Genomic DNA, 13,967 nt, shown 5'->3' on the forward strand with positions numbered 1-13,967 from the left:
ATGCTAGAAAACTGGCAAAGGGACTTCCTTGGTGGTCCAAGGGTGAAGAATCTGCCTTCCAATGCTGGGGATGCATGTTCCATTCCTGGTTGGGCAATATCCCAAGTGCCAAGGGGCAGCTAAGCCCAGGGGATGCAGCAGCCCCTTCCTCCCAAAGGAAATTGGTGGAGAAGGCAAAAACACATCTCCCTTAGTTCTGGCATCTGATCCTGAGCAGGATGGGCAACTATCTCTTTGCTCAAGTTAGCATGTGACCTTGGTTAAGCTCTTACCATCTGCAATTCAATTTGCATCTTACAAGGTGGAATTAAGAATGTGCCTTATGAGGCCAGTGAGAATTGAAATGCCATTTATTTATAAGTAATTAGTACAATTACATACACTCAGTAGTAAAAGAATGCTAACATGCTACATTTGATTCCTTTTGTCTAAACTGATGCTTCGGGGATAGAAATTCTACAAAGCCAAAAGAATGAATAATCTGTCATATTTATTTACTAATTTTCAGAAGACATCTAATTACATAGAACACAAACTGATAAGAGGAAAAACTGAAATCAATTACTTATGAAATATTAGGAATACTCTAAGTTGATAATATAAAAACACTTCTTGAGCACTTCTTGCTGATGGTACTCTAAATGCTTTTAATTTTGAAATTCTATGAGGTAGATAGGATTACCATGCCCACTTTGCTGATAAACATACTTGAGGTTCAGTTAGGTTAAGTAACTTGCTGCAGGTCACACAGATCAGAGGGTGAGATTCCAACAGAAGCAATTTTGCTTCAGGTAGAATTGAAAATATGAAGAGGGAAAAAAGTTACTAAGTTATCTCAGAGAGGAAAATGGCTAATGGAAAACACAGACTTGCCATGTGTATTGAAATATTTGAAATAAATATACCTTTCAGTCTAGAGAAGACATTAGTGTGAATTACAGGGGCAGTGAGGGGATTATTGCAGTAGATCTCTGAAATAGTTTTAGGACTCAGAGTGAGGGAATGTACATCCAGGAGTGGCTAGGAGCCCTTCAGTCAGAGGACCTGGGATTGGGTTAAGACTTACTAGCTGGGAAACATGGAGGGACTTAACCTTCTTGGGCCTCAGTCGTCTCTAAGTGGATAACATAACAGAGAATTAGAGAGCCAAGAAAAGCCATTTCAAAAGACTTGGCGAATAACACAAAATAGAAACCAACCACAAAATGGGGTTAAATAACCTGCTAGAGACAAAGGACAGAATTAACAAGAAAATATGCAATTCTTGTGCATGACATAAAAAAAAGCATAAAGGTACAAAAAGAGCCCTGACATCTAAAGCAGAGAAAACGACAGACCCGTTGTAAATCTCAGTTAAAACTGAAAAAGCACATGGCCAACCTTCACCCATGGCATGTGGAAATAAGATGAAAATTCCGACAGCCAAACCGGTTCAGACAGTTTCATCTCATGCCTGAGAGTAACTCTGCTAAACCAAACCGTAAAGCAACCTCGCTGAGAGGCGGAGGAAACTCACCTGGCGACACAGGGCGACCTCAGGGTACACGCGTAGACCCTCGCCTAGAGCTCTGGATCTGAACGCCCGCCACGCGCGCCGGAAGTTGGGCGCGCGGAATCCGGCGCGCACGCGGCCCCCGCCCCCCGCCCTCGACTGGCTTCGCCTCCCCATTGGCTGGCGCGGCCCGTGGTCCCCACCCCGAGGTAATCAAGAGCGATTCCCTCCCGCTCTCGGGCGCGGCCTGAACCTCCCCTCCGGAGCAAATCTCTTAAAACCCTACTCGTTTACAGTGTTTAATTCTGTGGTACCAGATGCCACATAAAATCTCTATTCTTTCCCCCCAGAACCTCCTGAGTTCTGAGGAGGGTGGGGAGCGCCAGAATGCTAAACCCATGTTCAGCTACTTGTGTGTTGCTTAGGAATCAGAACTGACCGGCTACTGTGCAAAAGTCTCGTGACGCGCCTGGCTCCTGACGAGATTAGAATGCACCAGGGTTTGAGCTCGGTTGGCTCGTGACCTTTGACCCAATGCTAAAATGGGAAAAAAAAAAAGCCGATTATAGGATGCTATGGCAGAGAGACGGGGGAGGGGGGGATGAAAACGTTATTCTTCGTACTGTGGGCAGGCGCTGATAATGTGCTTTCCCGGATGAATCTCCCCTGCCGAAACGCGGAGACATCCAGGAATGCTGGAGCACCCTGTTGCCCTCCCCGCTCCCTTTCCTCACGGAATTTAATCTCGGGTAGTTAGTGACTAAAACAAGCCTCTTAAAGCGCCCCCTCCCCCGAACGCTGTTGAAGACTGACAACTGAAGCTGACACAGCCACCTCGAAAGCGACTTCTCCTGTAATGGCGCCTGCGTCAGTCACTAACATGGCGGACACAGTCGTGCGCGGCGCAAACGTCAGCAGCTCTACCCCAGACGCTCAGAAACAGCGGAGGAGAGCGGGGCCGTGCTCGCTGATAGGTTCGGAGGCGGAGCGTGCGGGCCTGGGCTCTCCCACAGGAGCCAATCAGGACGGCGAGAGACGGAATTGGCCGCTGCGCCTCCTCCCGAGGCATGCTGGGAGCCTGGAGGACTAGTGAGGAGGAGTTGAGAGAACGGAGCGGACGCCATGGCGACCAACATCGAGCAGATTTTTAGGTCTTTCGTGGTCAGTAAATTCCGGGAAATTCAACAGGAGCTTTCAAGGTAAGCGTTCCCCAGATTCTTCTGCTCCCAAAGGGCCGCTGGGACCCCACGGGCCCTTCCATGGAACCTTTCTTCAGAGACGCTGTCGTTCCTCGTCTCAGGCCCGGCTACAGCCCCGCCTGGGCCTGGGATCCATTTTCCGGCCCCCCCCACCCCCATCCGCTCCCTCCCTTCCCGGCGAGGAACTTCGCCCTTTCCGAGGTAATCCCAGGCTTTCTCTTCTAGAACCGACTTAAGATGCTCAGGCTTCTGTTCTGTTTGGTCATCCCTTACCGTCTAGCTACTGTAGGCCTGCTTGTCCACCAGGGATGGGCCTAGTTCTTTCCTCAGCTCTGCTGCCGCGCTTCCCCTCCCCCTCTCCGCCTCCGCGGATTTCGCCGGCCGGTGTCTTTGACCGGAAAGGGGTCTAACGGCCGTTTCTTGAGTAATCTTAAATACGCTTTATTATTTCAAGATTTGGACCATTTGAGAGTCGGGATCCTTTGAGAAGATTATTTGGGTCCTAATGTCCTGTGGCTTCCACCAGGTAGCATTCTAAATAGTCTGGTAGATTAGAAATTTAAATTAAAACAGTTCAAGTTAGCGTTAGCTATTTTGACAGACTATTCAAGGCGAGGATGCAAGGAAACTTTGAATTACTAGTAATTACTAAGTTTAGCAAGCGGAAAGTGGAGTTCGTGTGTTGGTCTAAATATTCTTGCTCCCTCTGCCCCAATTGACATATTTGACCAACACGCTATTTTTGTCATCGCTACTAGTTTACCCTTGGTTCAAGAGACTTTCAAAGAAATAATTGCTTACTCAGAAGGGAAAATCGCGTGTGTCATGTTGTTATTTAATGGTTGTCTTTTTGTATTTTTACTTTGTATAACGTAAACATTTGTTCCGAGTTCAAATGCATTGTTAGTTGTGTTATAAAAGTTGAGAGCTAGAATCAGACGTGAGGTGAATTTGAAAATTAGCCAGAAACGCAGTTGTAAACTGAACGCTCCAATTAACATAAGGTTATGGGGCAATGATATAGATTTGCTGGAACTCTTTGCGTGATACATTGTTTTTTAAGTGGGAAATATATCTGTTCGTTGATTTAGTTGCTTTCTGAAATTTTGTTATATGCTAGTTATTTTTAGGATGGTGAGAAACGACCTGAGCTAAGGGAATAGAATTTTCCTGGAAACTTTTTAATAGTTGCGTGCAATAAGTAGTTGTGTTTGCTAGTTGTAATGTCTTGTTTCTGTACTTTTTAAAAATTAGATTTTGTATTAGACGTTTTATTGTTGTGGAATGTTTAGAAAAAATAGAGAAACGAATTTTAAAACACATGGTTATTGATCTTTATGTTCTTTCATTTTTTTTTTCTTGTGCATACAGATGCACGTGTTTTGTGAAATGTGATCATCTTGTTTTGTGTTGGTTGGTTTCTTCACCTGTATATTGTGAACTTTTATCATGGTTTCAGTAGGCTTTGGAACATTTTTCCAGGCTCCATAGAATTCTGTTTATTGTAGGACTGAATTGATATTTAGGTGCCTTGAAGTTTCCACCCTTTTTCAGTAGTTGAATGAACATCCCGGTAGCTTTAAGATGATTACTTTCTTATAGACTGACTGGTTTTGTATTTTTTAATCCCTACTTTTCTGATTTTTAAATCCGTGGATTTTTTAGTAAGGTAAACACAGTGTAAGTGCTTAGGAAAAATGGAAAGAAAGTCCAGAAAGAAAGTCTAAAAAGAAAATTAGATAAAGCAGTGTGTTACTAGAGGAATATTCAGCTTCTTTTCAAGTAACGTTATACATTATCAGTGTCAAGATTATTTGCTGTTTTAGCGAGCTGTAGTTTTTTTTTCTCATTTATTTTTTTATGTATATTGGTTTGAGTGAGGAGACTGATACTTCAATAGTTTTAAGTTTTTATATATAGATGGTTAGGAGTAAGAGCTCTGGGTTTGAATGCCAGCTTTACTGCTTAATAGATGCATAACCTTCAGCTAGGTTTTTTTTTTTTGTCTTCTCTGGGCCTCATTTTCCTCATTGAAAAATCAGAATAATAGTGCTGATTTCAGAGTTTGTGGGGATAAATGAGTTTAGAAATGTAGAACCATGTGAACCTAATTAATAGTTAATAAATGTTAACTAATATTTATTGTGTGATTCATTGTATGAGAAAACCGAATATTTAATAACATGGAAAGCTACTGAATTTTTTTGTTCTTTGACCATGTAGACTTTCATCAGGTTGTGGAGCATAATTGTTGACCCATTTTGTAGTTAAAACTTAAGTTACATTAAGTCAGACATGCTGTTGTGAAAGTATTTTTCAGAACAATTTTGTTAAAGTTTGTACAAAATAGTACAAGTGACAAATGATAAAAATAAATGATACATAAAAATGTATCCTCTGTCAAGATTTTCTGTTCCTGTGAATTGAAAATATGTTAAATGATTCATTCATTTACTGTTAACATAAATGAATTGGTTTACATGATTTTTGGTAACTGGGTGAAAATTATACAAGTGTATTTTTTCTTTTCATCGTGGCATTTCAGTAACTGAACAGTCTCAACCTGATCTGAAGCTACCAGTTATACTTTTGATTAAATGTCTGTGGCTAAATTTGTGTTCCTTCATATTGCTGATGGTGATTGTGATCCATCCAAAGGTGTAGCTTTATTGTCACTATAGCATTTACCATAATGTTAGGTAATGTGTTTTTCTTCGGTTTTGTGATTGTGATCTTAGTAATTTTTTTCCCCTGAGAGAAATATGCTGGTTGGGGAGTATTTTTTTTTTTAAAGAGCTTGGAAACCTGTTTTAAAGATTTTAACTTTAACACCTCTGAAAACTTTAAGAAATCGTGTGAAAATAAAAATGTGCCAGCTATAAGTAGTGTTAAGGAAGCACCGTTGATGGGGAAGTTGAGAATATCATCCAAAATTAAATATAAAATGGTGAAACATATGAATAATAGGTTTTTTTAATAAGTTGAGTTACAAATATTTATATGTCTCGATAGAATTATTAACGAATTTTGGTAACTTTTCTTGTCAAGTGGAAGGAGTGAAGGACAGCTCAATGGTGAAACAAACACACCTATTGAAGGAAACCAGGCAGGTGATGCAGCTGCCTCTGCCAGGAGCCTACCAAATGAAGACATAGTTCAGAAGATAGAGGAAGTACTTTCTGGGGTCTTAGATACAGAATTACGGTATAAGCCAGGTAAGTTGGAGATAATTATCTGTCTTGAAAGCTAAATTTTTAAAAATAGTGAATAGTTAAATAATAGTATTTCTTGATTGCAGGGTATTTAAGATGTTCATTAGTTCTAAAACGTCAGTAAGTTGAATTTTTAATTTAACTGATTTACTGAAGACTGTTTTTATGTCCATTTTTTGAAAATACAGTTGCACTTGTTTGCTTTACTGGTGGAATGTAACTGTATTTGGTTCAGTCTTGCAGTGCCTCAGTGCCAGGATTTTGAATATGGATTTTCATTGAAAAATTGTGTAAATGTTAAGTTTTGGAAGGTACAGGAGTCTGGACCAAATTGTTATGAATTTAAAACCCTGGAAAGTTTTATTTTAAAGCTCACGCTTAGAGATTACCTTGTTTTTGCATCTACTTTTAAAGGTGCAATAATGGGGAGGAAGCATTGCTGGATATTGAGCATTTGGGGAATTGATTAAATAATTGGTGCTTAGAAATGACTTATGATCAACCATGTTTTAGTTTTGGAAATGGGGGAGACATTATGGTTTGTTTTTTTTTTTAAGTATAGAGTATGGTTTAAAAAAACAGCATAGACTGGCCATGCTTAGATTCATGACTTGAGCAACTTTTTTTGAAGTATAATGTAGATTGGGTACATAATGTAAGCAATTAGTAGAAAATGATTAGTTTTGCTTTGAAACAGGTCTTGTCATGTGTTGATTCACTTTGTCCATAATCTTGATGACTTGGATTTCTGATGATCTTTTTCTGAGATCACTAAGGTTTATCAGATTTGATATTGGCATTAGAGTAAATCTCATCTAGTAATAAAGTATAAGCCATTTTTTTGCTTAGATATGCAGATTGAAATGTTCTTAATCTCTTAAGGGTTATAAGTTAACTTCTTAATAACTTTAGAAGAGTAATGAAAGGAAGAGGTGTTTATTAGAATGCAGCATGAGTGAAAATTTAGGTTCCATGTTTTGCATTTGTTGCTCAGACCTTTGCGTTCTTTATAAAAGCATTCCCTAGCATTTGCTGAGGATTCACTTGATGCTAGACGTTATTCAGTGTACTTTGCATGTTTAAACTCAGTTTGTCCTCTGCCTCTGAAAGACAGTGTCAGCAATTGAGTGGTGCATTGATTCAGTATGCAAAAGCAGACAGTTTGTTCCAAAGCCAGTGCCACATTGCTTCTTGTATAAGTAAATAGGGGTTATGAAATAGTCACAAAAATTATTTAACATATGTAGTTTTAGGAATTCTAATAGTTAATAACATGAAAGATATTTATCTGTAAGTGTAGTTTAGAAGTAACTTGTATATTAAGAGCTAGAGAAAATAATAGTTTTAAATGAATTTAGGAAAAATACATTTTTATGTAATTCTAAAAACTTTTGTAATAAATTAACTTGTTTTTAACCCTGGCTTTAGTTGTAGAAGTGTTGCAAAGGTGCCAGTCTTCAGATAGCTGGTTTATGGAAAATTATTTAACAGGAGATGTTTTATGGTGTCTTAACATGGAATGTAAGGTATTGTTTATATGATTTATCTAAATCTATCTTGGGGGATATTTGACATAATTAATTTTCCTTGATTTCAGACTTGAAGGAGGCATCCAGAAAAAGTAGATGTGTGTCTGTACAAACAGATCCTACTGATGAAATTCCTACCAAAAAGTCGAAGAAGCATAAAAAGCACAAAAATAAAAAGAAGAAAAAGAAGAAAGAAAAGGAGAAAAAGTATAAAAGACAGTCAGAAGAATCCGAGTCAAAGCCGAAATCACATCACGATGGGAACATAGAATCGGATTCCTTTTTGAAGTTTGATTCTGAACCTTCAGAGATGGCACTGGAGCATTCTGTAAGAGCATTTGGCCTATCTGACACCAGTGAATCTCCCGCAGGTGTGCTTGAACCTCCTGTAGTTTCAATGGAGGTCTCAGAGCCACACACCTTAGAAACTCTGAAGCCAGCTACAAAACATACAGAACTGTCAGTTGCATCTACATCAGTAGTCTCAGTGCAGTCAGAGCAGTCTGTGGCAGTAATGCTGGAACCATCCACAACAAAGATTCTGGATTCCTTTGCAACAACACCAGTGCCTACTACAACAGTAGTGCTAAAGTCATCTGAGCCAGTGGTAACAATGTCAATGGAGTGTCAGGTGAAATCTGTGCAGAAATCTTTGGAGAGCACACCTCCAGAGCCATCAAAGATCATGTTGCTAGAGCCTCCAGTAGCAAAAGTGCTAGAGCTATCAGAAACTCTTGTGTCATCAGAGACACCTACTGAGGTGCACCCTGAGCCAAGCACGTCAACAACAATGGATTTTCCAGAGTCGTCAGCAACTGAAGTGCTAAGATTGCCAGAGCAACCTGTAGAAGGACCATCAGAGATTGCAGATTCATCCATGACACGACCGCAGGAGATGCTGGAGCTGCCCAAGACCACTGCGTTGGAGCTGCAGGAGTCGTCGGTGGCCTCAGTGATGGAGTTGCCGGGGCCACCTGCGACCTCCATGCCGGAGTTGCAGGGGCCCCCTGTGACTCCGGTGCTGGAGTTACCTGGGCCCTCTGCTACCCCGGCGCCAGAGTTGCCAGGGCCCCTTTCTACCCCAGTGCCTGAGTTGCTAGGGCCCCCTGCGACAGCAGTGCCTGAGTTGGCGGGGCCCTCTGTGACATCAGTGCCACAGTTGTCACAGGAATTGTCAGGGCTTCCAGCACCATCCATGGGGTTGGAGCCACCACAGGAGGTACCAGAGCCACCTGTGATGGCACAGGAGTTGCCAGGGCTGCCTGCGGTGACAACAGCAGTAGAGTTGCCAGGGCAGCCTGTGGTAACAGTAGCAATGGAGTTGACCGAACAACCTGTGACGACGACAGAGTTGGAGCAGCCTGTGGGGATGACAGCGGTGGAACATCCTGGGCAGCCTGAGGTGACAACGGCAACAGGGTTGCTGGGGCAGCCTGAGGCAGCAATGGTGCTGGAGTTGCCAGGACAGCCGGTGGCAACAACAGCGCTGGAGTTGTCAGGGCAGCCTTCGGTGACTGGGGTGCCAGAGTTGCCAGGGCTGCCTTCGGCAACTAGGGCACTGGAGTTGTCAGGGCAGCCTGTGGCAACTGGGGCACTGGAGTTGCCTGGGCAGCTCATGGCAGCTGGGGCACTGGAGTTCTCGGGGCAGTCTGGGGCAGCTGGAGCACTGGAGCTTCTGGGGCAGCCTTTGGCAACAGGGGTGCTGGAGTTGCCAGGGCAACCTGGGGCGCCAGAGTTGCCTGGGCAGCCTGTGGCAACTGTGGCGCTGGAGATCTCTGTTCAGTCTGTGGTGACAACGGAGCTGTCAACGATGACCGTGTCGCAGTCCCTGGAGGTGCCCTCGACGACAGCGCTGGAGTCCTATAATACGGTAGCACAGGAGCTGCCTACTACATTAGTGGGGGAGACTTCTGTAACAGTAGGAGTGGATCCCTTGATGGCCCAAGAATCCCATATGTTAGCTTCTAACACCATGGAGACCCATATGTTAGCATCCAACACCATGGACTCCCAAATGCTAGCGTCCAACACCATGGACTCTCAAATGCTAGCATCCAACACCATGGACTCCCAGATGTTAGCCTCTAGCACCATGGACTCCCAGATGTTAGCCACCAGCTCCATGGACTCCCAGATGTTAGCCACCAGCTCCATGGACTCCCAGATGTTAGCAACCAGCTCCATGGACTCCCAGATGTTAGCAACCAGCTCCATGGACTCTCAGATGTTAGCAACCAGCTCCATGGACTCCCAGATGTTAGCCACCAGCTCCATGGACTCCCAGATGTTAGCCACCAGCTCCATGGACTCCCAGATGTTAGCCACCAGCTCCATGGACTCCCAGATGTTAGCAACCAGCACCATGGACTCCCAGATGTTAGCCACTAGCTCTATGGACTCCCAGATGTTAGCATCTGGCACTATGGACTCTCAGATGTTAGCTTCTGGCTCCATGGATGCTCAGATGTTAGCGTCTGGTACCATGGATGCCCAGATGTTAGCGTCTAGTACCCAAGATTCTGCTATGTTGGGTTCAAAATCTCCTGATCCCTACAGGTTAGCTCAGGATCCTTACAGGTTAGCTCAGGATCCGTATAGGTTAGGTCATGACCCGTACAGGCTAGGTCATGATGCCTACAGGTTAGGGCAGGACCCCTATAGATTAGGCCATGATCCCTACAGACTAACTCCTGATCCCTATAGGATGTCACCTAGACCCTATAGGATAGCACCCAGGTCCTATAGAATAGCTCCCAGGCCATATAGGTTAGCACCTAGACCCCTAATGTTAGCATCTAGACGTTCTATGATGATGTCCTATGCTGCAGAACGTTCCATGATGTCATCTTATGAACGCTCTATGATGTCTTATGAGCGGTCTATGATGTCCCCTATGGCTGAGCGCTCTATGATGTCAGCCTACGAGCGCTCTATGATGTCAGCCTATGAGCGCTCTATGATGTCCCCTATGGCTGAGCGCTCTATGATGTCAGCTTATGAACGCTCTATGATGTCAGCCTACGAGCGCTCCATGATGTCCCCAATGGCTGACCGATCTATGATGTCCATGGGTGCTGACCGGTCTATGATGTCGTCATACTCTGCTGCTGACCGGTCTATGATGTCATCGTACTCTGCAGCTGACCGATCTATGATGTCATCTTATACTGCTGATCGTTCAATGATGTCTATGGCAGCTGATTCTTACACCGATTCTTATACTGATACATACACGGAGGCATATATGGTGCCACCTTTGCCTCCTGAAGAGCCTCCAACAATGCCACCATTGCCACCTGAAGAGCCACCAATGACACCACCATTGCCTCCTGAGGAACCACCAGAGGGTCCAGCGTTAGCCACTGAGCAGTCAGCATTAACAGCTGAAAGTACATGGTCTGCTGAGGTGCCAGCATTACCTCCTGAAGAGTCTGTATCGCTGCCTGAACCTCCTGTGAGTCAAAGTGAGATTGCGGAGCCTTTGGCAGTGACTGCTAATTATTCAGTGTCAGTATCAGAGCCTTCAGTGTTAGCATCAGAGGCTGCCGTGACTGTTCCAGATCCACCGCTAGAGCCAGAGTCTTCAGTTATGTCAACACCTGTAGAGTCTGCTGTTGTAGCAGAAGAGCATGAAATTGTTGCAGAGAGACCAGTGACTTACATGGTGTCTGAAACTCCCACAACATCAGCTGAACCAACTGTGTTAACATCAGAGCCTTCCTTTATGTCAGAGACAGCAGAAACTTATGACTCCATGAGGGCCTCAGGACAGACTGCCTCAGAAGTATCTGTGTCCCTGCTGGAGCCAGCAGTACCTATTGCAGAGCCATCACAGAGCACTGTAGATCTGCCAGCTATGGCTGTCTCAGAGCCGCCATCTGTGGCTGTTCCAGAGCACCCAGCTGGGACTATTTCAGAGACATCAACCATGGATGTCCCAGAGCCACAGGCTGAAGCTGTCCTAGACCCTCCAGCTGCGGCTGTCCTGGACCCACCAGTTGAGGCTGTCCCAGAGCTCCTGGCCTTGTCTGAGCCAGAGCATGTTACCGTTCCTGTGCCAGTTGTTTCTGCCCTGGAGCCTACTGTGCCTATCCTGGAATCAGTGGTGTCCATCCTTCAACCTAATGTGATTGTTTCGGAACCATCTAGTTGTGTCCAAGGGTCCACTGTGACAATTGCAGAGCCTCCTGTCACTGTCTCAGAGCAGACTCAAGTAATACCAACTGAGACAGTTGTAGAGTCTACACCAGTAATATTAGAGTCTAGTGTTATAAAAGGAATGAATTTACTATCTGGTGATCAAAATATTGCTTCAGAGATTGGCATGCAGGAGATAGCCATGCATTCAGATGAAGAGCCACGTGCTGAAGGACACCTGAAGAGTGGCACTAATGAAACTGAAACTTGTATAAATACAGACCTTAATATAAATAATCACTTAATTGCTCAAGAGGTGGAATATAGCACAGTGTCTGCTGCCAGCACTGCTGCTGTTGGTGAAGAGACAATTTTGCCTACCAGTGAGACTAAACAGTGCACAGTATTGGATACCTGTCCTAGTATTAGTGAAACTGAGCTAGGAGGAACTCTGTCTTCTGTTGGTCCCCTTGTCCTTGAACCTGAAGCAGTGGGAACTGGTAAGGATCTTGAATTTGGCACAGCATCTGCTCTCAGTTCAGTTAGTAAATATGATGTTGAAGTATCTTTAACTACTCAAGATACTGAACATGACATGGTAATTTCCACCAGCCCCAGTGGTGGTAGTGAAGCTGACATAGAGGGACCTTTGCCTGCTAAAGACATTCACCCTGATTTATCTAATAATTTTATCAATAAGGATGTAGAAGGATCATTACCTGTACAGGAGAGTGACCAGACATTAGCAGCTGCTGTCAGTCCTAAAGAAAGTAGTGGAGAAGATAAAGAAGTATCTCTCTCTACTAAAGAGATATTGTCTGATTCAGGATTTCCTGCCAGCATTGATGATATTAATGAAGCTGATTTAGTGAGACCATTGCTTCCTAAGGACATGGAACGTCTTACAAGCCTTAGAGCTGGTATTGAAGGAACTTTACTTTCGAGTGAGGTGGAACGGGACAAATCTGCTGCCAGTCCAGTTGTAATTAGTATACCAGAAAGAGCTTCAGAGTCGTCTTCAGAGGAAAAAGATGATTATGAAATTTTTGTAAAAGTTAAGGACACACATGAAAAAAGCAAGAAAAATAAGAACCGTGACAAAGGCGAGAAGGAGAAGAAAAGAGACTCTTCATTAAGGTCAAGAAGTAAACGTTCCAAGTCTTCTGAACACAAATCGCGAAAGCGCACCAGTGAATCTCGTTCTAGGGCAAGGAAGAGATCATCTAAGTCCAAGTCTCATCGCTCTCAAACACGTTCGCGGTCACGATCAAGACGCAGGAGGAGGAGCAGCAGGTCAAGATCAAAGTCTAGAGGAAGGCGATCTGTATCAAAAGAGAAGCGCAAAAGATCTCCAAAGCACAGATCCAAGTCCAGGGAAAGAAAAAGAAAAAGATCAAGCTCCAGGGATAACCGGAAAACAGGTAGAGCTCGAAGTCGTACCCCAAGTCGTCGGAGCCGGAGTCACACTCCGAGTCGTAGGAGAAGATCCAGATCTGGGGGCAGAAGAAGCTTTAGCATTTCCCCAAGCCGACGGAGCCGCACCCCAAGCCGACGGAGCCGCACCCCAAGCCGACGGAGCCGCACCCCTAGCAGACGGAGCCGCACCCCTAGCAGACGGAGCCGTACCCCGAGTCGACGGAGCCGTACCCCGAGCCGTCGGAGAAGATCAAGATCTGTAGTAAGAAGACGAAGCTTCAGTATATCACCAGTCAGATTACGGCGATCACGAACACCCTTGAGAAGAAGGTTTAGCAGGTCTCCAATCCGTCGCAAACGATCCAGGTCTTCAGAAAGAGGCAGATCACCTAAACGTCTCACAGATTTGAGTGAGTCATTTAAAAATTTAATGGTATTAAAGAATGATTTGAATCTGAATTTTTTTCTGAGTTTAATGAAGTATCAGGGATTATTGGTTTAGGATAAATATTTCTAAGTTTTTGTAATTAGCTTCTGTTTAGAAAATGTGGGAATAAGTACATTTATAATTAGCTTTTAAAAGATTTGCTTTGGAGTATATTAGAACTAAAGTATTTCCATACTTTAATGTTTTCTTTCTGCTTGAACCATATACCATAACTAAAAATGGCAAGTAGAAGTTCAGTTAAGTGTTGTTACTGTAATTATTCCAACATAGGTTCTTGCAAATAAGCCTAAAATCAAACATTTCTTTTTTAAATAGTTATATGTCTTAAAATGGCGTATAGAACTGTTAAATGGTTGTGAAGATAATTCTGATTGGTATAATGGGTAATTTAAGTGAGTAGGGAATTTTGCATGTGGGGAGTTAGTGATTTCAGTCTGCCTTACTTCTACAAAATGAAGTGTTCTAATATCTCCTGGTTTTTTAAGTGTGCAGAGGTGACTAAAACTTGATGGATAATGTATGACTACTGTTAAT

General features: G+C 43.5%; 2 protein-coding genes across 24 annotated transcripts in view; one reads left to right on the top strand and one right to left on the bottom strand.

Annotated features, from left to right (window-relative positions):
- The window catches only part of GART (phosphoribosylglycinamide formyltransferase, phosphoribosylglycinamide synthetase, phosphoribosylaminoimidazole synthetase), a 30,839-nt gene extending 28,473 nt beyond the window's left edge, over nt 1–2,366 (bottom strand). For 4 of the 12 annotated variants that reach the window (XR_014077660.1, XM_081572910.1, XM_081572908.1 and 1 more), the window contains exons 1-2: nt 2,327–2,366; nt 1,932–2,029 (exon numbers count right to left, since the gene is read on the bottom strand). The gene's annotated coding sequence lies outside the window, so the exon portion shown is untranslated. Of the gene's footprint in view, nt 1–1,516; nt 2,030–2,115 lie in introns of those variants that run through there. The other 8 variants (XR_014077661.1, XM_081572916.1, XM_081572914.1 and 5 more) reach the window with 5 other exon arrangements.
- A 214-nt stretch (nt 2,367–2,580) lies between these two features.
- Nucleotides 2,581–13,967, top strand: part of SON (SON DNA and RNA binding protein) — a 31,052-nt gene continuing 19,665 nt past the window's right edge. For 11 of the 12 annotated variants that reach the window (XR_014077657.1, XR_014077655.1, XR_014077654.1 and 8 more), the window contains exons 1-3: nt 2,581–2,691; nt 5,740–5,906; nt 7,501–13,395. Coding sequence is in view for 4 of the 12 variants with exons in the window: in XM_081572897.1 (XP_081429023.1) it covers nt 2,615–2,691; nt 5,740–5,906; nt 7,501–13,395 (6,139 nt within the window). In the remaining 8 variants the exon portion in view is untranslated. The remainder of the gene's footprint in view (nt 2,692–5,739; nt 5,907–7,500; nt 13,396–13,967) is intronic. The other variant, XM_081572899.1, reaches the window with a different exon arrangement.

Source organism: Giraffa tippelskirchi, chromosome 2, assembly GCF_054371585.1.
Source record: "Giraffa tippelskirchi isolate mGirTip1 chromosome 2, T2T-mGirTip1v1.2.pri, whole genome shotgun sequence".
Taxonomy (NCBI): domain Eukaryota; kingdom Metazoa; phylum Chordata; class Mammalia; order Artiodactyla; family Giraffidae; genus Giraffa; species Giraffa tippelskirchi.